Here is a 27,917-nt window from a genome sequence, read left to right as displayed (position 1 = left end):
AGCCCCGCGGCTGCTCCTGCCCCAGCCTTCCTCCCCGCTTTTATTCGCTCGGGTTCCAAAGGGCACGAGGAAGACAACGGGCTGCAAACAGTGCAAGGCTTTTAATTCTGGCACGTGCCGGCCAGAGGCATCACGGGGGGGGCCGGACCCCCAGGATGGGGTGGGGGACACACAGAGAGCCTGGGGGGGCCCGGCGTGGGCGCTTCCCCCTCCCCGCAGCGCTGCTGCCGGTGTCTGCCCCCGCGTGCGGGCGGCTCCGCGCTGTTTCCCTTTATAGCGCAGAACACGGCACCGGCGCTCGCAGGTAGAAAGAAACCGCAGTCGCCCCCGCAACCCCCCAAAAAGGATAAAAGTCTCTGGTTAAGGCAAATCACGCTCTGCCTGCGCCGAGGTGTGGGGGGGACGGGACAGGAGCTCAGCCGAGCCCCACCGGGGCAGCGTGGGGAGGTCTGGGCAGCCCCGAGCACCAGGGAACAGCCCCGGAGGGGTCCCCTGGACAGACCCCCACCCCGTCCCCTCCTGCAGGGAGCCAGCTCGGGGGCACAGCCCTTGGGACAAGGGCCAGGAACCAGACACGAGCTGCGCCTTCGCCCCCACGTGCGGAGGGGCAGAGCCTGGCACCGGGCTTCGGCTGGAGAGACAGCGAGAGGGGACGGACCCCTGTCCCCACCCGAACGTGGCCTTCTCCCCCGGTCCTTCTTTCTGATGGAACTGGGGCAGAAGAACGGGAGTCTGGGGGGGTCACAGATGAGCCCCCAAGCCCTGGGTGAGGGGCAGGGGCGGGGGGGGGACCCAGAGGAGGGCAGGGCAGGGGTTTGGCACGCAACAGTCAGTGGTTTCAGGGCCCCGGTTAGGGGGAACCGTGGTGGGAACCGTGGTGGGAGGGGGGCTGAGCACCCCCCGGCCTCATCTCAGCGCTGTTAGTACGGGGCATCCTCTCCTGGGGGGCTGCAGGGCCCCCTCCCGGCTGTCCCCCCGGCCGCAGAGGGGAGAGGGCAGAGGAATGTCCGGCGAGGGGACGTCCCCCGCTGCTCAGGGCTTGCCGGAAAGCTCGCTGACCCGCTGGCGGAGGTGGAAGGCGAACTCGAACATGGTGGCAGCCAGGCTCTGGTGGATCAGGTAGCGGGGCAGGCGACCCTGGGGGAAAGCAGAGGAGCCGTGAGCCTCTGCTCACTGGGGGGGGGGCAGCCCCCCCTACCCGGCGACACCCCGGGGCTGCCCCCCTGTCCCCACCCGGGGGTGCCAGGCCGGGCTGAGGGACGCAGGAGCGCCGCAGCGGGGAGCTGCCGCTTTCAAGGAGTTTGCTCCGGGGGAGGAACTGAAACGCGTTTTGATTTCTCTAAAAAAGCCCTGCACGACTCAACCCCAACCGCCTCGGCCCGCGCTCTATTATGTGAGAGGCATAAAAAAAAAAAAAAAAAAAAAAAAAAAAAATATATATATATATATAAAATCCTTGGCTCTGCGGGGGAAGGGAGCCGGGAGCAGCGGCGGGGGCTCGTGCAGGGTCCCGGGTGCAGGCAGGGAGGGCTGGCTGGCTGCCCTGGGGGTTCAGGTAGGCAGGGGAGACCCCCCCCCCACCGCGGATTGAGGTGTTTCAGCAGGGCAGGAGGCACAGGCTTTTCCCCGGAGCGGGTTTTCTCTGCCCCACGGGGGCAGGAGATTGTGGGACCGTTGGTCCAGGGGCCGTTTCAGCCACCTCCCTGAAAGGAGCTCCGGGGAGAAGCTCCGTCACGGGCACAAACACACACACACGTGTGTGTAATTCTCACCCTTCGACGCAGGAAGGGATGAGCCATGTGCTATAAATATTTCTCCAGGGCCAAAGGAAATAGCAAGGCAGCAGAGAAGAGGGGTCTGGGCACCAGCAGGGCCCTTCAGGAAGATGGTGGAAGCAGTTGACAGGAGGGTTATTAATAGCTCGGCCGCTCCGGCATTTCTTCCAGCAGCGGAGGCAGGCAGTGGGCGAGCGCTCTCCGGCCCGGGAAACACAAGGAACGTCTTTCCTTTCTGAGCCCCATCTTGCACAAGCGAGTGGGTTCGTTATCCTTCCAAACCCACGCGTTACGGAGGGGCGGAGGAGGCAGCGGAGCCAGATCCGCGATGGAAAGAAAACACGGATCCAGAGCAAAAAGGGCAGGAGGCCGCGCTCTGCTCTGCCCCTGCTCACCCTGCCCAGGCAAGAGCCGCTGCAATCCCTTTCCAAAGCGTTTCCCAAGCCGGAGCTGATGTACTTTGTGGGGAGGGAGGGACGTGGGAGGGGAGGGGGCCGCGCAGCTTTGCAGCAAAGCGCTGATGAATGGAGCCTTTGTGCTCGCTGCTGCAGCGCCGTTACCACGTCAACCTTCAGCGGAGGAAGAAAACGGGCCAGCTCCGCTCCCCCCCATCCGCCCGACCCCGGCTGCCTTTTGTCTGGGCCACCAGCAAGTACTGGACCCAGGGAAACAGCTCCAGACCTGGGGCATCTCGCGCGGCCGAAGCGCCTTGCCCCGGGTGCGGACACAGCCCGGGATGGCCGTGTTTGTCCCGGGGTGGCCGGGAGCAGGGGCAAGTGAGACCCCCCTGCAGCGGGTCCCTGGGAGCAGCGAGCAGCCAGACAACACTTCACACCCCCAACTATTTTTGGTCTCCCAAGAGGATAAAAATCTCCTCTCCCCCCAGTCCTGCACGCAGAGATGTGAAACCCCTAAAGCAAGATCTCTGCCAGGTAAGGGAGAGCTTCTCCCCTTCACCCTGGGGCAACTCCAAGGGGAAAGAGGGCGATTTTCAGGTAGCGTTTAACCTCCACCAGCAAAACTCGAGTCCCTTTAGGGCAGCCTTTGATACTGAGCCGCTTTCGGAAGCGGCTGGCAGGACGGCAGCCGCCGGGAACGGAGAGCGGGTCCCCAGCACGCGGTGACACGACGCAGGCGATGCCGGAGCCTGCTGGCGATCTCTGCTGGAGACGGGATGCGGCCACAGCGCTCCCGCATCAGCCAAGACCTGCCTTTACCTTCAGGTCCGTGTTGAGAATCCAGATGAACGTGCACACCCTGGGGTTGCTGGGACACTTCAGTACGATGAATCCTCCCGGTCCGTTCTCGCCCCTGCGGGGGAACCAAGAGCACACAGTCAGAGCCGGGGCCGGTTGAAAAGCCATTTTCTAACGCTCTGGGGTGCACCGCGCCGACGCTGCGCCAGCTCCTGCAGCAGCAGCCACCCCCTCTGCCTGGCAGCCAGGATTAGAGCCCAGGGGGGTAAGAGCAGATGCGCAGAGTGCCCGGGAAGGCGTCTGCTTTGGCTGCAGGCACACGAGCGAGCACGGCAAGGCAGGTTTCCCACAGGTGCCTTGGCAGCGGCGGTGCCAGGGCTGCCGCAGGGCCGCGAGCTGAGAAGCAGCCTCTTGCCTCCGAACTCCGCCAGCCCAGCCGACGCCGACCCTTCGCCGTCGGGAGGTTTCTGAGGCACAATCCTGCGGAAATGGGTGCAAACAAGCAGGTCCCAGGGAAGCCCTGCGCGGTCAGGACAGGCTCGGCGCGGGGAGCCTTGTCACTACAGCCCCCAGATCCATCCTCGCACCATCTGATCCGTCTCAGAGACAAGAGCTGTGCTCACACACGCAGCCCAAATACAGATTTCACTCCTCTGTTCAGAAACACGCTATTTTTGCTGCATACATTTGTAAAAAGATTTTTCTAGGCCCTGAAATCCCCAGCTCTTAAATAGACTGAGGCAGCTATAACGGCTCTGAGTTAAAATGTCAATTACTTTAACCAGATTATTAGGAAAAACAAAGTCAGTGCGCGAAGTGGCACAGCTGGGCCCCAGGCACCGGAGCAGACAGTAACAAGGAGTCCTTGTTTGATGAGACTAACCCTGCCGAGATCCATCACCAGCCGGGCAAAGCTGTCCCTTCGGAAGGGGAGAGGGCAGAGACCTGCCACCGCTTTGGGAGCCAGTCCATCCTGACGCAGCTCGTTTCACCCACGGGACCATCTCTCAGCGTCCGCAGCCTTTAAAGTCAGTAAGTGACTGGCTTACGAGAAGCAAAAGGCATCCGAGAGGCTCAAAGCGAGCCACGGTCAGCTGTTTACCGCCCCTCAGAAATGGCAGCCGGCCCTGTTTGGGAATTAACTGTCACACAAACAGGATGCGGACTGGGTTGGGGTTTGTGCTGTTCCTGGTCGGCACCTCCACTCCCCTGAGCAGAGAGGTGGGAAACGCCCGAGCAACACCGAACAGCACGGCGAGTTTCTTCAACAAAGGAAGAAGAACAAGGGAAGCGAGGTTTAGTTCCACAAATAGATTAGTTTCCTGCAAGCGCTGCCAGAAAGACAGCAGGGTTTTCATTTAAGTGGCTCCTCGCCCTAAGCTTAAGCAAAGCGCGCGTGTCAGATACCAGCGGGGGGGAAAAAAAAAAAATAAAAAAAATAAAAAAAAATAGAACCTGCCTCTTACCTGACATACTTGGAGAGCGGAGGCTTCAGGTTGTGCGTGGTCGACATCCCTGAGGAAATGTACCTGTCTCTTCTTCTCTCGATCCGGCGCACGTTCACAAAATCCCTAAGCAAAAAAAAAAACAAAACAAAACAACAAAAACCCACAAAGGGCACGGACGGCTTTAAAAATGTGCAACGGGACTTTGAAGGAGCAGATCCTGCTCTCCGGATTGCTGGGAAAAGCTGTGGCAGAGGTATGTCAACACACGGACAAAGCACAGCGCTGCACCGTTATCAGGGAGACCGACCGACCGACCGAGACAGATTTTGAGCTCCGAGACTCCTGCCAGGAACGTCTGGAGGAGAATTCAGGGGCTCTTTGCCTTTGGGAGCGTTAACCGCAGAGCCAGCCAGCCCTGCCTCGGTGACACCGGGAGCTCCCGGCCAGCGAAGAGCGGCAGAGCTGGGGCAGAGCCCTCTCACTACCGTCAGACGCTTCTCTCCGTATTTTTGGAGGGTGTTTAGGGGCTCAGTACAAAACAGACAGTGGAATAAACTGACCTTGGGGAAACGACACCGCCTGCGGCCCCAGCTGCCACGTCATATGAGACAATCGTGTTGTCTTCAACTCGTTGCAAGATCTGGGGTTGGGGGGGGGGGTGGGGGAGAGAAAAAAAGAAGAGAGATTTCCTCAAGACTGTGCCTGCAGGTGCCAACAGCTGGGTGATACGGACGCCCCCCTAAAACAGCAGCAGGATTCACAGCAACCGGAGTGTCTTTAGCAGCTGATCTGAGGCCGAGGGGGATGAGCTCTTCGGCAGTGTGTGCACAGGTTTGTCTCCTGCCCTGGGACTGGTCCCTACACCTTTTTTGGCGTGGGGGGGGGACACACAGGCGTTGCCTCCGGACCCCCGCCACACCAACGGCGCAAAACGCCCAAACCCTACCAAGCAAAAGCAGGCTCGGCTCCGCCGCTGGCCCGTCTCCCTGCCCACCTCATGGGCTTTTGGATGGGCACACGCATGCAGCTGGCTACCGCAGAGCATTCGGATCGTACGGATGAGCGACGGAGATTTAACGCCTCAGTGACTCGGATCCAGCTAAGCTCCAGTAGGGCCTGGGCACCGCCGACAGCCGGTGTTGGATTGGGAAGCTCCAACTCTCCGCTCCAAGGAGCTCCTGTGATTAAGCCATCTTTGTCCGGCACGCTCACCTGGCAAGCTGCCACTGTTCTGTTCCACAGGATCATCTTCTCAGGCTGGAGAATAACCTCCTGGTAAACTGTTTCAGCAGAGCACTGCAGGAAAGCCTGAGGACAGAGCCAGAGCAGTTAGCCATTAGCAGTTAGTTAGTAAGATCATTTTTAAGGAACGCGAGGCAGATCACAAAGAACAACTGGGATAACACAGGAGGGGAGCGGCGAGGTTGGCCTGGCTCAGGCACACGCGAAGCCAAGGCTGTCACCCCTCTGCCACAGCGCTCTCGTCCCCAGGGGCCTGGAAGGACGCGTGGAGCCAGGGAGGACAGAGCAGACCTCGGCTGTTGAACTGCTGCCTGCCAAGGTCCCTGCTGCTGTAAGAGAGGGCAAGTGTCAGTCCGTGACATGGCCAGACGGAGGGACCTTGGGGCTGGCTCCTCTCCCCCCCCTCACCCCACTTTCTCAGCAGTTCTGCTGCGGGAAGTCGCTGAAAAAGCTATTCTGAGCTCCAGCACAGACAACGTTCATTTCTCCGCTTCCCCGGGGGACAGGGGATCTTTGGAGGCAAACGGTTAATGCAGTAAAGTGGGACCATCCAAGCTTTTTCCTCGCGAATACAGAGCTGCTCCATTGGCAGCTCCTGCCAGCGAGGCAACATATGCACTGGAACAAAGAAAAGCCACCGCAGCACCAATGCTTCATTAAAGCGTGGTTTACAGCCAAGCCACTCCAGCGAGAGGGCACAGAGCAAGGCACTTCCGAGCAGCTCTTCCCAATGCCAGGCAGCAGCAGACGCACGCTCAGCCCTGGTCTTGCTGGCAATTAGTTGCAATTAGCCTCCTTGGTCAGATTAGTCCTAGACGCTGGGGTTGGAAGCGAGTCTTGCAGTCACCTGCTCCCACTTCTACCAGCAGAGACCGGGGCCCAGCATATTTGCTGGGGAGTTTGTCTGCCGGCCAAGGGGCTTTCCTGGAGAGATTCCCTAGAGCGTGCAGCGCGGTTCATCTGTCTCAAGCAGAGAGCGCTCTGCAGCCTGACCTGTCCTGCCAGGGCCAGGAGAGAGCGTGAAAGCGGAGCCGTGGCCCTGAGCAGAGCAGTCGCTCTTTGCCTGTACCACACAGAACTAAGAAAGTGATCCAGGAAGGTTCTTACCTTTAAAATAAAGGTCTTGCCATGGAACGGTATTTCAAAAGTGTAAACAACATCACCAAAGTCCTGTGCAAGAAACAGGAAAGTTACATTTACGTTAGCAAAATAAATCGCTTCCATCTGGGGTAAAGGCTGCAAACGCCGGGGCTGCAGGAGCCGTCCCGCCTCGCATGACGTTCTGAGGGACCCTCTCCAGCCCTCAACTGGCCCCTGTCTGTCCCCCCCGCAGGCAGCGACCCCAGCATGGGAACCGCACCGAGCACATTTCAGACGCACGTGCATGAATTTCCATAAACAAAACAATATCCAGAGCGGCGGCAGCGGTGAGACAGAAAAAGAATCCGCCCCACGCCAGCCTGCAAACTCCACGTCAAGGTCAAATTCTCTTTGTAGCGAGCTACCAACGCCAGGGTAAGGGAAAGGGGTTAGTTTGCCAACACCGCTGTTGTTACCTACATCTGAGAAGAGACTCCCTGGAGGGGTTAGGGATGGACAGATGATAACCTTTCATCATTAGCCCTGTGTTAAACTCCGATTAGTCTATTTAAATCCATCCCCCTTTGGATAAAGAAAACAATCTGCCCAGCTAGTTTGGCATCAGACAATGGATCACTTGACAGGGGAATTTTAAACACCAGATGAGACTGCAGTTTGCGAGACTCTCACCTCAACCGTGTTGCGAACCCACAAGCGGAAAGCAAGGCTGGGTTTAGGGGGCAGAGGCACTGCCCCTTTCTCTCCACCCTTTGGGGAGCTCTGGGTACCCCCGGAAACTCTGCTGTAGCTCAGGGAATGAACCAGCGCAGTGAGGAGAGAGGCAGGACAGGGCCCGCGTTGCTTTGTGTGCCAAAAAGCAAGAGGCGCGACTTGCAGATCCCTTTGGCAAAGCCACAGTGGAAAGATGACACGTCCCTGATTTACACTCCAGCACCCACAAGGTCCCCATCCTGGGGAAGCGGGGACACAAACAGCTTGGGGGGTGGGAGGCGCAGTCTGTGCCCCACGCTCTCCTGGGCCAAAGCCGGGCAGAAAGGCCAGCCCCCAGCTTGGCTAGCTCCCCCCGGGATGCTCAAAGGCATCTTGCGGCGGAGCAAGGGCAGAACCTGCCGCCACGGGGCCCTCCGGCAGCACCGTGGGGCCGGCACGTCCCCAACTCCTTCCCGCACCGGGCTCCGCAACCCAACGCCCACCAAAGGTGAGCTGTCAGCCCCTGCCCGCCTGCGTCTAGAGGGAGGAGTGATGGGCTCTCTCCTGTCAAACGGGAAGGCAATTAAACGTCTAATTAAATAAGAGGGGGATTTTACATTTAACTGAACTGGAATAGATTCCTAATTCAATCAGGTAATTGTAACGCTTGTTAATTTTTCATGTCGCAAGGAGGTTTCAAAAGCCTCATTTGTCCTCCCGTTTTTGCTAAGCCATCCGTGCTTTCTGCCGGCAGCGCTGCCCGGCAGGTGGGGTGGGGGGGGACACGACACTTGCATTGTTTTTCTCGAACTTCCAGTTCTCCTCCTGGGCGAGGATTTGGTCCACAACCTCCATCGCATCTTTGCCTTGTCGGACATACTCTTTTTCCTAGGAGAGAAGGGAGCATTTCATCAGCCGGGTGTGCAGAAAGCCTGAAGAGCGCGTGTGAGGCTTGCTACCCCCCTCCCAGGGCTGGCAGAGGGAAAGGGGGTATCTCCCATCACCGCACCGCAGAAATCTCTTAATTTGGGTCACAGAGGCCTCATTTTGGAGCTCAAAGTCACGCTCCCCGCCCTGGCTTGTATCCACACACCAGCTGCGTCTACCAGCGAGTCTCCCGCCTTAACGTAAAGGTTTCCAGCAGGCAAAGGGCTACGAGATGCCCAGACCTTCCTTCTGCGGAGGTGCCAGAACCGGGGCTGAACGGCAGCAGAACCACTCGGAAAAGAGCAGAAGGCAGCCTGTGCCCAGCCAGGCTTCGGGGAGGCGAAGGGCCGCCCCGCGAGCCACAGTTCAGTGGGGATGGTGGAGGCGATGGCCCTCTCGGTACGTGACCATGTAACCAGGGACCGAAGAGGGAAGGGGAGAGAGGGACAGGCAGGTGGCGGAGCCAGGATCCCATCCCTGCGGGGAAGTGGGTTCACGTCGGGTGTTACCCCGAGGAGCTCCTCCTGCGGCGGCCACGATGCCAGCGGTCCCAGGGCATACGAGGAGCAGCCTGGTGCCGAGGGGCAGGCAGAGCTCCTCAGCCAAACGCCCCCAGAACAGACGGCTGCGAAACGAGTGGCAGCAGCCTCTGGTGCTCTGATGGGGCCGCAGGATTGTCAGAGCCTCCCACAAGCCCGGATCAGCCTGACGCAGACACAGGGATGGCCGGCCTCAGGCCACGCTGCCTCTGTTTACCTGAGCTGTCAACGCCTTCCTCCCCGCACCTTCCTCGTCCGACTCGTTGTCCGACCCTAGTGGGGGAAGCACACAATTAACACACAGTTGATGAAGACCCCACTCGTACAATCTCCCTCCGACAGACAGCGTCCGATGCCCGCGCCCTGTCCGACGGGAAGGGCTGTCAGCGGGGACGACCCCGACACAGCCCCAGTCCCCGCTCCGCAGCCAGCTGGCAGGCGCTGCCCTGCTCTCCCGAAGGCTGAGCACGAACCGGGTGTCAGCTACACCGAGACAACAACTGCTCCGGCTGACGTCTCCTTGCTCCCGAGCAGGGGAGGTCTCCGGAGCCGGCACGAAGCGGTGTCACAGGGCAGTGGCGTGCTGCCAGCTCTTATCCTCACCTGCTTGTGGCAACTCGCCCCCGTGCCCTCATGCCGAGGGCAGCATTTTTCAAGTACTTTAGCCACAGCATTTAATCCCAAGACCACAAAAGGCTCCGGTTTCCCACAGGGCTGAAGCCAGGCACGCGGGGCCGAGCCCAACTCCGCTCTGCAGATGGCACGGAGACAGCATGGCCGTGTCCCCCCCCGCCCAGGCGCAGCGCGAGGAGAAGGGAGCCCGTTTTGCAGTGTCAGTTCTTGGAGGCCCCGCCACCCGCCGCTGCCAAGGGCCGGGATAACGAGACAAGAGCTCGGGGAGGAGGCGATTATAGAGGTGAGGAGACCCAGGAGGAATTCTGCGAAGGGAACGAGGTCGGGAAATGAGGCGGCCCGGCTGCCAGCGAGGTGACGACGGCAGAAGAGGAGGACAGCACGTCTTACCTGCGAAGGACTCCGGCGGGGAGTAGAACTGCCCCTCGGAAAGGGCTCTGGGGTAGAGCAGGGGGCCGCGAGAGGCTGCAGCCTGGGCTGCCAGGTACCCTGCGAACCAAAGCAGGAGGTTTTACACACACGGAGTCCAACGCTTCAACACCGAGGGGTGCTGGGACCCCCCCACCACGTCCACCCCGACTCAACCACCCTCCCAGCCACTTTCTTCCAGACGCAGCCGGTCTTTTCGCACTGACACCAGCCAGCCCACAAGCTTTTCAGCTCCTATTGCCTCATCTTTTGTTTGAGACATTTTATCTGCATGGAGATCAATGGGCTCTTTTGCCTGTCAAATCCAAAGGCGATTAAGCGTCTAATTAAATAAGAGCTTCCCCTGGAAGCAATTTAGAACCTGAGCCTAATCCAATAGAGGCATTAAACACTTGATCATTTTTCATCTTAAAGCCTCCTTGCAAGACCCAAAACATCCTCTGGTGCTTTCCAGTCAGTCAGCGCGTTTCTGATCGAGCCCCGCTTGACAAATGCTCCTTCATTGACACGCCATTTCCCAAGTCCTCTTACGTCAGCGAAGCCTGGGAGAGCGACAAACTCCTTTTGCTGCTTTAGGAAGGGGGGGGGGGCCCACACCAGTCAAGGCTGAGCACCCGCTCCCTGGCAGGACCCCTGGAAGTTAGAGGTGCCCAGCACCGCAGGGGAATTCGTAAAGCATTAGGTCAGGCCCGATCTCCATTTAGTCTGACCTCAGCCACCAGAGGCTGTAAGATTTCACACACCGTAACCCACGCTGCGCCCCTGCGATGTGTTTGCGACTGAAGCAATCCTCTCCGAAAGGTCCCCAGCCCAGATCCAAAGACAGATATCCAGAGACGGAGAGTCCAACAGTCCGCCTGGCAGCTGTCCCACTGTTTCAAAACATTTTCTCCGATGCGGAGGTGAGCTCCGTTTCCAACGTGTCTGGCTTCCAGGATCCAGACATTGGGGAATTTGGCACGTTTTTCTCCACTCAATTAAAAGATGCTTTTTATAATCTGGTATTTTCTTCCCCTGAAGGGACTTATATACTATAACAGAATTGAGTCAGGCACTTGCCGTCACAGCCAGCCTGGAGACCACTTCTCCATAAATGTCATATCTGTCAAGGTGCTGCCAAAGCAGCAGAAACCCCAGGCCTGGTAGTCAAATTTGCCAACTCCTACCAGAGAGGAGCAAAATACTCACATCGTTCCTCTTCTGCTTCCTGAGTTAGGACTTTAAAATCCAGGAACCAAGTCTCTAGCCAAGCAATGACGAACGAGACGATAGGAAGTAAATAGCCGAAAGCCCCTTTGGTCAGAAGCTGCGTGGAAGAAAGGAGAAACCACAGGGAGTTTACACAAACGGGAAAACGGCAGCATCGAGTAATCGCAAAGCAATCCCCTGTGAGCCCAAGGAAACCAACCTCGGAGAGGATGACCTTCACAATCAGGAAGGCACTGGATACCAATGTAGTGACCTGAAAAATAAAATTATTACGTAGCTCAGATCCCTGCAAACTCCAGGCGGAGAGAGAAAACTAAAAACAGGAAAGCAAAAATTGCCTTCTTACCGCTATGACCCACCAGTGGCGCAGCTTTACGATTGCATAGGCCAGCAGCAACACAAAAAACCGAAAGAAAGCCAAGACCTTTAAAAACAAAAAGCCATCGACACTAATCACTGCCCTTGTCCCTCTGCCAGGTGCTGGGAGGACACAGACGCGCGCCAGCTCCCGAGGACCTTGCCACCTAGACAGATGGGGTCAAGGCAACAGGACGGGCTGCGACCTGCCCAATTTCGCTGAGCCGGGCGAGGGGCAAGGCTGCAGGGAGCCCCCAGCCCCCCGGCACGCAGCCCCTCCCTGCGTAGCCTTCGGCCGCACCACCCCGAGCTCCAAAGCCGTTTCCTCACCTGCAGCGCTCTGCGATACTCACAAATATATCAAAGAAAGAGGTCTTAAAATTGTACTTGATGATTTCATTCTTCAGGTTCTTCTGAATGCCATCCTTGGTCTGAAGGGGAGACAGGAAAGCAGAGAGCTATTAAGTGCACTGATAAGAAACTAATGGCAGAAATAACCCGGCCAAGCGGTGACCAGAGGTTACCGCCAGGTCAGGTTATGCATCAGGCATACAAACGCCTGCCGCATGCACGACGCCGGCTCATCTGCCAAGGCAGGACCACGGGAGGATCCAACAGCCCATTTCACCCTCGGTTTCACACCGAGGAGCGCGAGTCGGGCAGCCAGAGCTGGAGCAGCGCGTGGGTACATTAAACACTTCTACGCGGAGGTTTTGTAACGCTGAAAAGACGCTCCTTCGGCTCGGCACATCCAGCGCTACCGACCACGAGCCTGACAGCCTAAAGCCCTCGGTCGGACACCACCTCCCACTCGTGCCCACCGCTTAGACGTGTGGCTTCAGGTGACAGACTTCAGCTGTACAGGAGGAGACGCGGAAAAAAAATTAAAAAACCACAGGAAACTGCTCCTTTAGCACCTTCAGCAACACACTGAGCAAAGCGCCTCCCACAGCCGGGCAATCAAAAGGGGCTCTCGGGGGTCACGCAGCAACCTGGTGGAATTTAAGCTGCGATCGTTCTCGCCGCGCAAAGCACCGAGGGGTCCCCTCTCCTTTCTTCCAGGCCAGCTGGCTTCCCGCGGCTCGCAGCGGTGCTGAGCTGCCCTCCAGGAAATCCGACAGAGGAAGGCAACCAGCAGGTTCAAACCTACTGGCAAAGGGGAAGAGGGAGGAGAGGAGGACGAGGGACACGCAGACACGGAGAGACTGCAAGGAAATTTGGAAGAGGCAACACCGCTCTCTGGGATATTGTATGGAAAAAGCTCACAGAAGAGCTCTCTTGCCTCACCCCGAGACAATCTGGGGTCCGACAGCCCTCGTACTTTTGACACCATAAATCCTGTTCTCGGGAGCCCGGAATCGCTGTTTATGAGAAAGCGGATGGCTCAGGTAACTGGAACAAATGCTTCACCTTTAGGCTATTGGTTTGAACGCAGCCCAGCTGGCCTGGAAGCTGGTATAGGCTGACAGCTGTTTGATGATCTGTGAGAAACAAGTTGGTGGATCTCAGGCCAGTTCTTGGCAGCCCGATGTCCTGGCACCCTCTTGTCAGACAGTCCAAGGACAGAAGAGGCAGCCATCGGGAAGCGGTCCCTCTAGGTCAGAGCTGGTGCTTAATATTCAGGGAGGGGGGAGGCAAAGCGGTTCTGCACTATTGCTTTATCTGATCTGCGGCTACAGGACTCCTGCCAGCCAGCTTTTGCTGAGCTGCCTCTGAAAGCCTCTTCCCCACACCGGGACTCCGCTACGAGATGCCACCGGAGGAAGGAGACGCAAGGAAAGCTTTGGATTACGATTTCTGGGAGGTGTTTTCAGTTTAAATACAGGCCACTGCCATGAACAAGGAAGAAGAACCGTCTGAGGCACCTCTCTGTCTCTGGGAGCGGCAAGCCCGCAGAATTACAGTTTGCAGGCAACAGACATTTAACGAGGGCCAATTTGCTCTGCTTATCTTGCAGCGAAGGAAACCGTTTGATAAAAAAAGCATTAGTCATGATATAAAATCATTGCTCTTCATAACTAGGAAAATAAGCTGTCCTAATAGCTTTAAATATGCAGCATCTCAGCTCAGGGCCCAAATATCAGCAGTTAGTCACTCATTAATGGCTACCTGCAAGACCTATGCTCAGAATCACCCTGGTGACCGCGCTGGCAGATTAACTCCCCGAGGCTGGATGTTTTGATTTGTGGACAGCACTTCTCCAGAGAACCCAGAGAACAGGGACAAGAGCAGGAGGCCGGGGTCCAAGCCGGGCGTCCAGGACACCATCGGCATCGCTGGAATGCTGGCCGAGAGATGCTTTTTCCTAGTCAGGGGGGGAGCAAGGGTCTCTTCAGGCTCTCGACACCGCGCGGCTGGCTGCAGTGGGCAGGGTGAGGGAGCTGCTGGCCGAGACAATCTGTTAAGTGCAGACACCCAGGAGATAAACAGGGCAAAGATAAGAGTCGTTAAGTGAGCGCAGGATCCAGCGCTGATAAATAAAGGCCAGACACCGGCAGGGCCGCACGCAGAAGCGCTGGGGTCTATCTGTTCATCTTGCCTCTCTGCTCAGGTTGTTCCGCAGGAGGACATGTAGTACCTGAAACCCACCCCCGGCACGGCTGAAACCAGTTGGGACCAGTTCAGGAAAAATAAACAAAATACAGCTCAGGGAGTAACTTCGACCTGATGGGACTAGAGGTAAATAAACTGCATTTCCCTGGTCATTGCAACAGTGCAGCCGCTTCCGAGGGGACCGAAACCCTCGTGTTCCCCTTCGCCAGTCCCCTATGCGGTGGCTCAGAAGCTTGAGATTGCGAGCAGCGTGGTGGGACCAAAGCTCAAAGCCCCTTTTGTCTCTGCCCAACAGCTGGGCGGGCGAGAGGAGGGTCTGCACATCCTCCTCCGAGACGCTGCAGCAGCAAAGCTGGCAGCTGCTTGGCAAACACAGCGAGCAGCTTCACGTAAGGCAAGGGGGGCAGGAGAGAAATTTGGCCAACCGCTCAACCTGGCGATTCCACGCGCCCCAGATCTTGTTACACTGCAACCCAGAGCGCTACACGCCGCGGTGTTAACGACCCTGGACAGCCACAACAGAGCCCGGCCGCAGGAAACGAGCTGGACTTTAGCTTACACTAACTGCACAGCGGTTCCTCAGCCAGCACAAATCAGAGCGCTGGGAAGAACAAACAAAGACTTGGCCCAAGACTTCTGAAACACAGCAATTAAGGCGGAGGGAACTGAATTTAAAAAGCACAACTCAACAGGGTAAAGACTCCATGGATTTGCTTCCCCCAACTCACATTCAATTCAATTATCCACAACAAAGAGATGAAGAGCAGGTCGAAGGTGACGAAGAGGCAGAAGGTCCTCCTCACATCTGAGATGGCTTTCCTCTTCTCCGGAGAGAAGTAGCAATACGGGGAGAAGCCCTGGCTCTGGGAGAACGAGGTGCTGATGGACGCTATGGCTGGGAGGCTTCGTTCCAGGTCGTGCTGCAGGTCTGTGGGCTTGCTCATCCTCGGCCCAAGCGACTTGGGTCCTACATCAATCGGGGCAACATCTGCCAAGCCAGCGCGTCACCTGTGGGGAGACACAATGGGGACCCTCAGGTCTCTGGATACCCCTTCTCCTCTTCCCGCTTCTAGGGGCAAATATTCCTATTAGAAAATCAGATCCTGTTTTATACAGTTCCCGAGGGAAAAGGCTAATATTGGCTTTTTGGGCTGCCAAAGAGCTTCCCTCTCCAAAGCGATGACACCCAGGGCTGCCCCATCTCACCCCGGCACCCCACATTCAGCAGCACAAGCAGGGACCCTCCTTCCCTCTCGCTCACCGCAGGGAAGGAGGAATTGGCTGCGAAAGGCTCAGAGGCGCAGGGAGTCCGCGGAGTCACCAGCAAGTGTCACTGGGACCCAGAGGCAGCCACCCAGAACAGGCTCGCGGCACAGCGAGCCAAGCTGGCGGCCACCGCCAGCGGCCAGAACAGCAGATGGCAAACCCCGTGGAGATGCCGCGGCAGCAGGAAAAGGGGCCGCAGGGTGTTTCCGTGGAGGCCCGTGATCCAAAAGGGAGCAGTCCCCAGGATCCTGGAGCCACCTCCGCGGGGAGGGATGCAAAGCTCCCAGGGGCTCAATGCTTTCGCTCGAGGGCAAACCGCAAAGCCTCGGGAGCTGGTCATCCCGTTGGATCCCATCCCCGCATGGCCCAGAAAGGAGCTCGCTCGCTTCGGGAACGGGACGCTGAGTTTCACGCCCAACTCCATCCCAGCGGAGCAGCAGGAAGGCAGCAGGGTAAAGCGCCGGCCTCTGTGCCGGCCCGGCAGCTGGCAGTGCCGGGCACACAACCCCGGCGCGAGCGAGGTGTTAAGGTCTGGAGGCTGTTTTCACGCAGCCCGTGCCAACCATTGTATTAAAATTTTTCCTCTCCGTCAGCACGGCACAAGGAGGCCACTATGTTAATGGACCGCGCAACTAAGCACACGCTGGAGACAAACAAGGAAAGAGGATGCCAAAACAGGTCAGGCCAGGGATCTGTCAGTCCCTGGCTCTGCCACCTCCGAGTCACCCACGGTAAAGGCACCGTGACAAACTCCTCCTCCGCAAAATACTCCCGCTCAAGGACGGTTCGCCTCCAAATATACCAGAATCTTTGCTGCGCTCGCCGCTGCCCCAGCAGTCCTGCATCCTCCGGGATCTGAGCGAGGTTTGTTTGTTTACAACAGATCTCGCTCGCAACAACCAGGCGGCTGCAGCCATGCAACGTCTGAGGAAAAAAGCCCCGGGATTGTGCCCAGACCTGTGGGAAGGGGCAATCCATGGGGCACACAAAGCCCAAGTGCTGCCGAGCCCCACCTTATGATGGAGCAACTCCGAGAGCTGAGCACAGCGTGATTTGGGGCAATTTTGGGTCTTTGCACCAGCGGCTTCTGCATCCCAGCCCCTGAGGAGAGCTGGGGCTGGAAAGGGAACAAAGCTGGACTCCTGTCAAGTCCCTGTTAGTCTCTCTCGGAGGCGATTCGGAAGGAGCTGGAAGACTTGTCACTTTGGATCAGCCGCAACGATCACGGCCCTTCGCTGCTCCGAGCGAGGGGCCCATCTCAAACTGAGAAAAGTTAAAGACATCTGTGAGCGCTAAATAATACATCACCTCATGCACGGGCTGCCTCCTCCTCTACGGCAGGGTGTCGCCGCCTCCTTCCCTCAAACACCACTTTGCACTTAGGCAGCCCCCCGCAACTTTCACAGCGCTTTAAAATCACCCGCCGAGACTCACCGGCCCCACTCCCCTGACGACGAGGCAGAGCCGAGGCCACGCCGCGGTGCCGGGACACGGCAGAGCCCGGGGACACGGCAGAGCCCTCGTGCAGCTCAGCCAACCTAAAGCCACCGGTCACTAAATCCCCGCCTGCCCGGGGAGGTTTAACACCGCTTCAGAAGCGCCTGCATCCCAAACCTACCGGCAACAACCGACTTCTGGGGAAGAACCGGCGACAAGCGCTTTACCTTCAGAGCAACATGGGATAAAGCAGGGTTTGGCAGAAATATTTTAAGCCCAGATGAGCCCCCCCCCTCCCCCAGCTGGGACTGCTCCCTCAGGCAGGAGAAAGCTCAGAGCAGAAAGAGCAGGGGCTGGATGTGAGCGTGTATAAACGTGCCTTTTTCTGGGTGACAGATAAATTATTGAGCGCCCCGGTGTTGTATTATGCATTCAGACATCCTCCGCAGCCCGCACCGGCTGCCGAGCCGCTTTCGGGGGCTCTCGAGCAGCGCAGCTCCAAGAGCCGACACGACAGGCCGGGGAAGTGTGAGTGGCACACGCTGCCCAGCGGGACACCCCGGGTGACAGTAACACAGCGCGAAGGGGCACCTGCACCAGGGACCCCTCAGGGCTTTTCTGATTAAAAAAAAAAAAAAAAAAAAGGACTCTGGAGACTCTGTGGAAAGATTTGGTGTCTTTTTGCTGGTGAGCTCTCCTGTTTTGAGGACAAAGCGGGAGGCGAGAGGGGCTGCAGGGACAAAAGGTGATGCCACCACCAGCAGCGAGCCCCATAAATCCCAGTGGGAAGCAAACGTGCAGGGCAGGTGGCCGGTGAAATCCTGGGACAACGTCAATACCCAGCGAGCGCTGCCACAGAGGTCTGTGCGCCAAACACCAGCATCCCAGCCCAGCGCCAACGGGACGCCGGGCACCAAAACAAGTGCCGAGAGATGTGTTCCACCCTTGGCAAAGGCCAGAGCCGCCCCTGCGAAGCCCCAGCGTCACCCCTCCTCACTGTCACCCCCTCCCTAGTGTCACTCCTTTCCACTCTTTAGCTTTTTAGTCTATTAGATTCAAATCACAAGCTTCTCATTAGCACACGTTTGCATGTTAATGACATGTCTTACAGTAAGAAGCCTTTCCATCTTGTGACATTGCTTCTCCTTTCCTCCTGCGCCCCCGACTTCCTATTAATGTGTCTTCTCAGCTCACATGACGACTTCAACAGCTAATTCCCATGTCACCTCTTCTGAGAGTTACAGCCTTTGCACCAAACGCTGCGCCAGGAGAGAAAATTCCTGGAGAACGAGAGGGACGGGGCCTTTTAGAGACACCAACTGCGGGTGTTTTACCAGACGCTAACAGGCGTCCGAGCTTCCTAGCAGGGAGAGATGCCTTTAAAACAAAAAGGTCAATATTAAAGTAAATCAGATGCCCAAACTCACTCCAAAAAAACCATGGAGTGATCCAATGTCTTCAGCAAGCCACTGGACAGGCCCCATCACGTTCACGGCCAGGACCTTGCGGGGCCAAGGCCGTTTGGTTTTTGAGCACCCCCAGATGCCGCCGAGATCCCGCAGCAAGGGCACAGCGCGGAACTCCGCAGCGCGTTGTCCCCGCACCAGTTTGTCGCTTTCCCTAAAGTACCTTCCAGGGCTAATCCGAGCCTGTGCCTGCGCTCAGAAAGGTCACCCGGCGGGCACGTTAACGTGCCGGCTCCCAGCAGCACCAGTGGCACAAGTGACAGCGAGCAGAGCAGCAGACTGACAGGCAACGGCCGCGGTAAAGCAGAGCGACGAGGGGGATCGGGGCCGTGCTTCGGTCTGTCCGCAAACAGCCGCTCCTGTAAAAGGCCGGGAGCTTCCGTTACCCGAGTTTAGCGTCCGAGCAGGCACGAGGTGCGGGCTCAGAGACCCCTGGGGAGCCCGTCCCCTCCCTGGCACGGCAGGCAGAAACAGGGAAACTCGGAGGGCTGCGTGAAAAGTGTGTTTCCCCAGAGCCAGCGCAGCCCTCAGCTGTTTTCGCTTGCAATCCCCTTGCCCCAGTCCCCTCCCCTGTGAGCCCGGACCTGGGGAGCACGAGGAAGGGGGCTCCTGGCGTGGCAGCCCCTCGGTGCCTGCTGTGCCAAGGGCCAGAGCGGCTCAGCCCAGGGGGGCAGGCAGTGTTCAGCCATCGCTTCTCCGAGCCGCTCTCTTGCTCCTGCACCACGTGTCAGGGAAACAGCCCACAACCACCTCGGGAAGCACCGTGAAACCCCACAGTGACCCGTATTTCCCCCAGCTCTGCGTGTCCGTTCAGTTGAGCCGCTGCCCGCCGAGGGCTGAGCCAGCCCCGGGGCCAGGAACTGCCTCTCCGCACAGGCAAAGACATGCCAGCCACTGGCCCGTGGCTCCCCGTTGCTGGCCCATAGTTCCCTCTACACCCAACGTGGGGCCGCAGCCCCCCCACAGTCCACATCCCCTCCACCCCGCGCACCCTCCTCGTTAGCGCTTCGCACCATCACACTTAATTTTCAGAAGGCTTTGGTGGCAACATGGTTGCCTGAACCCCCAGCTGGCACCAGCTGCCTTCTCGAGCTGGGGGGGGGGTCCAGCACCCTCCGAGGGCCCCAAGGGCCCTCGGAGGGTGCTGGACCCCCCCCCAGCTCGAGAAGGCAGCGAGAGGCACAGCCTGCCTGAACATTCAGGGGGGCTCCTCCCCCAGGACCCCACAGCAGCATCTGGTGTCCCTGTGCTGTGACCAAAACCCCTGCCACGTCTTGCCCGGTTCTGCACAGCCGGTTTCGTGACATGCTGCGGAGCAGAGCGGGGAAGAGAAGGGGCTCCGAGGGCTGGCGGAGGGCTGGGATGGCCACCAGCCCCACAGAGCACCGGCCTTCCCCATGGCTCAGCTCCAGGCTCCAGCGTGCCAGGCGATGGGTCCCTCACAGGGGAGGCATAAAGCTGGGGGGGGGGGGTGTCTCTGTGGAGCCCCCAGACCTATCTGTGATTAACGGCATGAGCCAACCACTGGCATAGACCTCCCAGAGCAGCCTGGCAGCCCTCAAGCCATCCTGGGATGCAAATTACCCCGGTTCGGGAGCACCGGGATCACCGCAGGGTATTCCGGATGGAGTCGTCCAGGTTGGCATTTGCCAGGGGACTGTGAGGGTAGTGCCAGCACCCCCGGCAGCCCCTCTGCCCCCCCGGCAGCCCCTCCGACTCCTCGACAAGCTCCTCCGAACGCCCAAGCCCCTCCGACAACCCCCCCGACCCCCAACAGGCCCTTTTGCTCCCCCCCGGCAGCTCCTCCGACCCCCGTCAAGCCCCTCCGCTGCCCCGACAGTCCCTCCAACAGCGCCTCTGCCGCCCCCCTGGCAGCCCCTCCGACCTCCCAACGAGCCCAAGCGAGATTCGGGGCGAGGCCGCAGCTGCGGGGAGGGCTCCCGAGGGCAGCCGGTGCCTCGGACCCGAGGGTGAAGCCGGGGCGGGGGATACAAAAGGCACAACGGGGACCCCGGCCCAGCCGGGGCTCCCCTGGGGAAGGTGGCCTCGGGGGAGCCGCATCGCGGGCCGCCCGGCGCTCCCCGGGCCCAAAGCCTGCGGGGAGCCGCTGACGAGACCCCCAGGACTGAACACCGCGTCCCGCCAGGGACAGTCCCCTCCCCGGCGGCCGCACTCCTGGGGACGGTACCGAGGCCCCCGCCGGCCCTGTCCCCTCCGGAACACCGCACCCCGCCCGGGCCGAGCGACCGGGGCCGGCCGGGGCCGCGCAGGGCCGAGCCCCCCCTGCTGCCGCCGCCCGCGGTACCTGCCGCCGCCCGGTGCCGGTCCCCGCCGGAAGCAGACCCCGGCGCGAGCCGCTTCCGGCACCGCCGCCACCTCTGACCCCGGAAGGGAAAAGCCAGAGCGAGGCTGCGCCGGCGCCGACCATCGCCGGCTGCGGGGGGGGGCAGTCCCGACTTGGGGAGGGGGCGGGAGAGACCATTCCCCACCGGCGGGGGGATCAGTGGGGCTGGGAGGGACCATTCCCCACGGGAGGGGGGGCGGGTCAGTGGCGTGAGGGAGGGTCCATTCCCCGCCGGGGGGGGGTGGTCAGTGGGGCTGGGAGAGCCCATTCCCCACAGGGGGGGAGGTCAGTGGGGTGAGGGAGGGACCATTCCTCGGGGGGGGGAGGGGGGGACGTCAGTGGGGCTGGAAGAGCCCATTCCCTACGGGAGGGGGCGTCAGTGGGGCTGGGAGGGTCCATTCCCAGCCGGGGGGGGGGGGTTGGTCAGTGGGTCTGGGAGAGCCCATTCCCCATGGCGGGAGGGGGGGGGGGGGGGTGTCGGTGGGTCTGGGAGGGCCCATTCCCCACGGGAGGGGGGGTCAGTGGGGCAGTGAGAGCCCATTCCCCGTGGTGGTGGTGGTGGGGGGGGTCCGCGGGGCACGGGCCCGACCCCATAGCTCTGCCCCATAGCTCCCTTCTCTCGCCCCCCCACCATACCCAGACTCCCCCCCCCACCCCCCATCCGCTGCCCCACACCCCCGGCTGTCCCCCCCCAACAACACGGGGCCCAGGGCCCCCCCCAAAAGCAGCCTCCAGCCTCTCTGTACAGCCGTTTATTGCGGGCGGGGGGGGGGCTCAGCTCCACGGGGGCCGGGGGGCAGCAGCCGGGGGGGGGGCCCAGGCCCCGCCGCCCCCGGGGGTCCCGGCAGCCGGGGTTGCGGGTGCTGGGGGGGGACGCGAGGCCTCGCCGGGACCCCCGGCACCCAAGCGTGGCCCGGGTGGCCGGGCATGGCGGAGGAAGCGCAGGCAGGGCAGGCAGCAGCCATGGGGGGCAGCCGGGGCGAGGCGGGGGGCGCGGGCGAAGCTGCTGCGGGCCGGGAGCCCGGTGGCCCGGTGGTGGCTAACTGTTGCCCAGCGGGAAGGTGGGCGAATGGCGCTCGGTGCCGATGGGGCGTGAGGGCACCTCGGCGAAGCCGACGTGTCGCCGCTCTGGGGAGGGAAAGGCGGCAACGGGGTCAGGCGCGGGGGGCCACCGGCAACGGGGCCACCGGGGACGGGGTGGGGGGCGGAGGGTGACACCCCGCGTACCCCCGGTGCCGCCGTCCTCCTGCTCCCGTCCCGGCTCCTCCTCGTCACCCTCCGCTCCCTCGGGGTCCTCGGGGATCTCCGACACCGTCAGTGACTTCAGGTCCTCGCCGCGCTCCTCTATGCCGCCGGCGAAGGACACCTTCTGCCCGCCTGCGGGCAACGAGGACGGTGGCCCCCGGGGACCCCCAGCTCCGGGGTGACCCCGCTGCCACCGCCCAGGTCCGGGCAGCGCCGGGGGGGGGGGGGCACGGCACCCTGAGCCCCGGCATCACCCAGCATCCCCGGGATGGGGGGCTGCGGCGGGCGGGTGGGCAGCCATGTCCCCCCGCTGTCCCCATCCACTCGCTGTCCCCATCCACTCGCCGTCCCCATCCACTCGCCATCCCCGTCCCCTCGCCGTCCCCTGTCCCCCCCTGCCATCCCCATCCCGTTACCTTTCCGCTTGTGCGCCTTGGGGCCGGCGGGGAAGTAGCTCCGCTCGGCTCTGGCCTGGCTCCCTGGGGCTGCTGGGGCGGGCGGCGATGAGCCGAGGGCAGGGGACGGCACGCGTGGCACCGCCGGAGCCGGCCACCGCCATGGCAGCCCAGCGGCCGGGGGTCCGGCTGGTGTCAGCGCCGCCCCGGCGGGGGACGGTGACGCTTCCTCGGCGGGGGGACGTGGTGGGCCCCGCGGGACCCGCTTAGCTCGGGGCGAGCGTGTAGCAGGTCTGGGCAGCAGCAGCCTGTGTCCCCCCGGGCACCCACCCTGTCCCCGAGGGTGGCAGGGGACGGTGGCACGCCAGGGCTCTGGCAGCTCCATCCCCATGGCTCCGGCAGCCTTGTCCCCATGTCCCCTGGGCTCCAGCAACCCCGTCCCCGTCTCCCCGTGTATCCCAGGCTCCAGCAATCCTGTCCCCATGTCCCTTGGCCTCCGGCAGCCCTGTCCCCGTCTCCCCTGGGCTCCAGCAGCCCCATCTCCATGTCCCCACATCCCCCAGGCTCCAGCAGCCCCCTCCTCATGTCCCCCCCTGGCTCCAGCAGCCCTGTCCCTGTGTCCCCCAGGCTCCAACAATCCTGTCCCCATGTCTCCCGAGCTCCGGCAGCCCCGTCCCCATGTCCCCACATCCTCCAGGCTCTGGCAGCCCCTTCCTCATGTCCCCCAGGTTCCAGCATCCCCATCCCTATCTCCCCCTCTGGCTCCAGTAGCCCTGTCCCCATGTCCCCTGAGCTCCTGCAACCCCGTCCCCATGTCCCCCCCGGGCTCCAGCAGCCCCATCCCTGTGTCCTGATGTCCCCCAGGCTCCAGCAGCCCCCTCCCCATGTCCCCTGGGCTCCTGCATCCCTGTCCCCATGCTCCCCCCCGGGCTCCAGCAGCCCCGTCCCCCGTCCTGTGTCCCCCTCACCAGGCTCCAGGGCACTGTCGGGGTCGCAGGCGCGGGCCAGCTCGTGCTCCCCGTCATCGGGTTCCCCGTCGGAGCTGTCGCCCCCGCCCAGGCCACTCTCCAGGTGGGACTGCACGATGCGCTGCACCGCTGGGGAGGCACCGGCGTCAGGACCCCACTGCGGGCACTGGGAGCACTGGGAGCACTGGGGTCTCCCCGCGGAGCCACGCGGCACCGGGAGAGGCGTGGGGTGGTCCAGCGTACCCAGTGCCCCCAGCCCACCCCGCACAGCCCCCGTGCCTCAGTTTCCCTGTTCGGCCGGTACCTTTGAGCGAGGGCGGTGTGTAGGCACACGGGTTGGTCCTCTTTGGTTTTAGCAGGCAGCCCTCGCCCGAGGCGCGCTGTGGGAGGGAGCAGAGTTGGGGCCAGGGTCCCGATGTCCCCGGAGGAGCCTGGCACCCCCCCCGGGTGCTGTGACAGGGGTCTCGCAAAGGGGACCCAAGGCTGACCCCCCCCCCCCGCCCTTGACCTCCCAGGGATGAGGACCCTCAATGGGGATCCTGTGTTGGGGACATCATGCTGGGGACCCCGTCATGGGGATGTGGCGTTGGGGACCCTGGGGTGGCGTCCCCGTGATGGTCACGAGACGGTTTGCACCACGGCCAAGCGCCACAGCCTGGCTTGGCTCTGTGTCCCCGTCCCCGCAGCGCTGGCGCCGTGTGCCCGTGGCGTCCCGGGGACCGATAAGCGCCGGGGCCAGGTCGGGACGGGGCGGCGGGTGCCTGGGCTGGGCCCCGATAACCCCCCGGTGCCCACGGGACGGGGGAGCGGGGCTGCCCCGGGGGTCCCAGCGCCACCCTGGGGGCCCTGGCGCCCACTCACCTGGTAGGGCAGGGACTCGTCCTCTGGGTCGGCAGCGCCAGGGAGAGAGGGGTGAGCGGGACGGGGGCTGCTGGCCCCCAGCGGAGCCGGGCAGGTCCCTGCCCACCCCCGGACCCCCGCTCGAGGGGGTTACCCTGCCCACCAGGGACCTACCACTGCGTCCCATCCTGCCACCGTGTCCCGTCCCTGCCACCGCATCCCATCCTGCCACCCCATCCCTTATGTCACACCCCATCCCCTCCCTGCCACCATGTCCCCTCCCTGACATCCCATACCATAAGTGACACCGCATCCCATCCCGCCACCATGTCCCCTCCCCACCACCATGTCCCCTCCCCGCCACCATGTCCCATCCCAGACATCCCATGCCATGCATGACCCCACACCCCATCCCTGCCGCCACATCCCATCCCTGCCACGACGTCCCCTCCCTGCCACCCCATCCTATCGGTGACACCACGTCCCATCCCTGCCACCACCTCCCATCCCTGGACCAGATGTTCCCTGCCACCACGTCCATCCCTGCCCCGTGTCCCACCCCCGGCGGGTGCCCATCCCTGCCCCGCTCACCTGGGGAGGAGTGCTCGGAGAGCTGGAAGAGCATGGCCGGCGTGGGCCTCCGCCGGCGGATCTGGGGCACAGCGGGGTGTCACCGGCCAGCTGGGGACACCCGGGGTCCCCTGTCCCCTGCCCTGCGCCCCAGGACCGAGACCCCATGCACATGCCTGCACACGTGTGAGCGCGCGTGTGTGTGTGTGAGCGCGGGTGCGGGGCCATGCACCCACCCGGCACGGGGAGGGGGGCACCCAGCCCGGGGCTGCCAGCGGGGAGCAGGGGACAGGGGCACCCGGCTCCGGCCGGGGCAGGGGTCCCTGCTGAGCCAGCCCCACTGAATGGCACAGTGCCCCACAGAGGGATCACAGCCCCATCCTGGGGTCCCCACGGTGTCCCCAGTCTCTCCCAGCCCCACGAGAGCCCCTCTGCGGGGACTCTGGGTCCGATGTGCACTGGGGACATCCACTCAGGCTGGGGACAACGCGCTGGGGGTGGCTGCGCCGTCCCCCAGCGTGTCCTGTCCCCTCTGTCCCATCCCTGTCCTCATCCTGTCCCCTCTGTCCCATCCCTTCCCTTCTGTCCCATCCCTGATCCCTCCTGTCCCGTCCCTGTCACTGTCCTGTCCCCCTGTACGACTCTCCTCCATGGGACCACGGCTCACGCAGGGACTTTGGAGCTCTCTCGTCCTGTCCCCGTCTCTCCCCTGTCCCGTCCTGCGTCCCCCATCCAGTCCTGTCCCCTCTGTCCCTCCCGTCCCACTCCCTGTCCCCTCTGTCCCCTCCGATCCCCCTTGCCCTGCTCTCCCGCTCCCACCCCCTCCCTCCTGTCCCCTCTGTCCGCTCCAATCCCCCTTGTCCCATCCCCTTTGTCCCATCCCCTCCCTCCTGTCCCTTCTGTCCCCTCTGATCCCCCTTGTCCCATCCCCTCTGTCCCACCCCCTCCCTCCTGTCCCTTCTGTCCGCTCCAATCCCCCTTGTCCCATCCCCTCCCTCCTGTCCCTTCTGTCCCCTCTGACCCCCCTTGTCCCATCCCCTCTGTCCCATCCCCTCCCTCCTGTCCCCTCCGATCCCCCTCGTCCTGCTCTCCCGCTCCCATCCCATCGCTCCCGTCCCACTCTGTCCCCATCCCGTCCCATCTGTCCCCATCCCTCCCGCAGGACACAGCTCACACCGGCACCTTTGGGGCTCTCCCGTCCCCCTCCATCCCTCCAGGTCACGCCGGGGGGGGTCCCTCGTCGCCCCGAGGTCACCGGCAGCGCTAGCGCTGCCGGTGACCTCGGGGCGACGAGGGACCCCCCCCCGACGTGACCTCCGTACCCCGATGTCCACCCTCACCATCTCGACGGCGCGGGGGTCCAGCTGGCTGGGGGGGGCCGGCACCGAGAACTGGATCTTCTTGCGGTCCTTGGGGTCCATGGCCTTGACCGCGCTGTCACCGCCGCTACCGGAGACGGAGGGGGGTGGGGGGGGGTGGGAGCTGTTGGGGGGGGTCGTGGGGGGTCCCTGCCACCGGTGCCGAGCGGAGTTCGGTAGCACCCGGGGCTCGGTACGGTGAGGACTGAGAGCGGCGGGAGGTGGGGAAGGCAGAGCCGGTGAGGAGGAGGAGGAGGAGGAGGAAGGAGAGGGAGGGAGGACACGTCTCCTACCAGGCGCTGAATTATTCATCCCCCCCCCCCCCCCCTCCCCACGGGCAGGGGGGCTGAGGCCGCGGTAATGAGCCCTTGGGGAGCCCCCGAGGGGGTTCAGCCGAGCCGTGGGGGGGCCTTTAACCCCTTCCCTGCCGGGGGGGGTGGGGAGGGTGTCCCCTGATCGCGGTGGCCAGGTGGGACGGGACGGGGACGAGAAGGGAAAGGGTGCCTCCGCGGGAGTCCCCATCCCTCGTGCCTCAGTTTCCCTGCAAAGCCGCAGGCAGGGACAGGGACAGGGACAGGGACAGGGACAGGGACAGGGACAGGGGCACTCACCCTCAGAGGGGCAGCAGGAAAATCCCCTCAGCTGCTCCGTGCCCCACCAATGCCCTGCTCCCACCCCAGGGGACAGGGACACTGCTCCTGCAGGGGTGGCATCCAGGGGACACAGGACCCCCCAAAATGTCCCATCGCCCGTGTGCCAGGGCTCCCGCACGGCCACCAGCCGCAGCCCTGGGGACACCAGGGTGTGCCAGAGGCAGGGGACTGTGCCCTCGCCGGGGACCGTGCCCGGCTGCCCTGGCTCTGCCCCAGCTCTCGGTGGATTTCCTGCTGGAAAATTCCACCAAATCCAAAGTTTCCCCCAGGGAAAGTGGGATCTCGCCCCCCCCCCCCCTCCCCGGGGTGCAACCTCCTGCCTGGGCACTGCTTGGCACCGGTGCCTGGCGCTGCACATGCCAGGCTCTGCCGTGGCCCTGCCAGGAGGGACCCGGGCACGGAGGGCACCTCTCCGGAGGGGGACAGACGGGGGGTCCCTGTTGAGGGGGGCGGCGGTGTCACCGATAGCCCCCACAGTGGCACCCGTCCCCTCATGGGGTGTCCTGGCCAGGGGACAGGGCCGGGGCGGTGGCGTTGGCGCTGAGGAAGCCGCCTCCGAGGAGAACTGAGGAAGGGGGAGCCGGGAGCTGGCTCCGGCCCCCGGATCTCCTGGTGCTCCAACGGCTGCGGGTGGCCGCGGGCCAGCAGCCATCGCTCCAGCAAAATATTTACCCGAGTGGCACCGTGCCATGGACCAGCCTCCCGCCCGCCCGGCCCCGCGCGGCAAAGCACGGCGAAGCCCGGCTCTGCGCGGCAAAGCGTGGCAAAGCCTGGCAAAATGTGGCAAAGCCTGGCAAAGCCGGGCTCTGGGTGGGCAAGCTTGGCCCGGTGGCACAGCGCAGCCCCACGTGGCACTGCCCACAGTGGGGACAGCCCAGGGACGGCCACCAGCAGAGCCTGCGTCCCCACAGAGGGGACTGGAAGGGGGCGAGGGGTCCCTCGGTCACCCCAGGCTGGCCCTGTGCCGGGGGTGCCCATGGCGGGCTCTGAGCATCCCCATCCCAGCCCAGGACCCCCGTCGTTATGGCAACAGGTTCCCGGGCTCCTTCCCGCTGCCGTTCCTGTTCCTCCCACCCGCGAAGGCGCCGTGCGAGGGGGTGGCCGGGTCCCCTCCCCTCCCCGCGCTGCGGCAGCGGCTGCACCCGCAGCCCCCCGGGATTGGCACGCGCCGCCCGCGCCCGCACCCACGCAGCCTGCGCCCGCCGGTGGCACCCGCAACTCGGCGCAGGGGGGTACCGCACCAGGCCCAGCACTCAGCACCGTGCTGGGGAGGGGA

General features: G+C 62.4%; 2 protein-coding genes across 5 annotated transcripts; both read right to left on the bottom strand.

Annotated features, from left to right (window-relative positions):
• Nucleotides 1-82: 82 nt before the first annotated feature.
• Nucleotides 83-20,654, bottom strand: STARD3 (StAR related lipid transfer domain containing 3). Of its 3 annotated transcripts, XM_074562072.1 has the most exons (17): nucleotides 20,574-20,648; nucleotides 18,432-18,627; nucleotides 17,912-18,082; nucleotides 14,828-15,107; nucleotides 11,900-11,977; nucleotides 11,536-11,613; nucleotides 11,389-11,442; nucleotides 11,169-11,286; nucleotides 9,942-10,040; nucleotides 9,136-9,191; nucleotides 8,248-8,340; nucleotides 6,769-6,831; nucleotides 5,632-5,727; nucleotides 4,980-5,059; nucleotides 4,438-4,542; nucleotides 2,993-3,086; nucleotides 83-1,137 (listed from the first exon to the last, which is right to left on the bottom strand). In XM_074562072.1, exons 4-17 carry the CDS (start codon nucleotides 15,041-15,043, stop codon nucleotides 1,033-1,035), a joined length of 1,335 nt encoding a protein of 444 aa, XP_074418173.1. In that variant the 5' UTR covers nucleotides 15,044-15,107; nucleotides 17,912-18,082; nucleotides 18,432-18,627; nucleotides 20,574-20,648; the 3' UTR covers nucleotides 83-1,032. The 3 variants fall into 3 exon arrangements, with proteins under 3 accessions (XP_074418173.1, XP_074418172.1, XP_074418174.1); XM_074562071.1 differs by lacking the exons at nucleotides 17,912-18,082; nucleotides 18,432-18,627 and having other exon boundaries at nucleotides 20,574-20,654; XM_074562073.1 differs by lacking the exons at nucleotides 17,912-18,082; nucleotides 20,574-20,648 and having other exon boundaries at nucleotides 18,432-18,557.
• A 695-nt stretch (nucleotides 20,655-21,349) lies between these two features.
• On the bottom strand, nucleotides 21,350-27,332 carry PPP1R1B (protein phosphatase 1 regulatory inhibitor subunit 1B). Of its 2 annotated transcripts, none has more exons than XM_074562296.1 (8): nucleotides 25,971-27,332; nucleotides 24,652-24,712; nucleotides 24,082-24,104; nucleotides 23,525-23,600; nucleotides 23,221-23,349; nucleotides 22,274-22,345; nucleotides 21,840-21,989; nucleotides 21,350-21,740 (listed from the first exon to the last, which is right to left on the bottom strand). In XM_074562296.1, exons 1-8 carry the CDS (start codon nucleotides 27,330-27,332, stop codon nucleotides 21,652-21,654), a joined length of 1,962 nt encoding a protein of 653 aa, XP_074418397.1. In that variant the 3' UTR covers nucleotides 21,350-21,651. The 2 variants fall into 2 exon arrangements, with proteins under 2 accessions (XP_074418397.1, XP_074418398.1); XM_074562297.1 differs by having other exon boundaries at nucleotides 22,274-22,342; nucleotides 25,971-26,300.
• Nucleotides 27,333-27,917: the final 585 nt, after the last annotated feature.

Source organism: Larus michahellis, chromosome 18, assembly GCF_964199755.1.
Source record: "Larus michahellis chromosome 18, bLarMic1.1, whole genome shotgun sequence".
NCBI classification, from domain to species: Eukaryota; Metazoa; Chordata; class Aves; order Charadriiformes; family Laridae; genus Larus; species Larus michahellis.
This window is presented reverse-complemented; position numbering and strand designations above follow the sequence as displayed.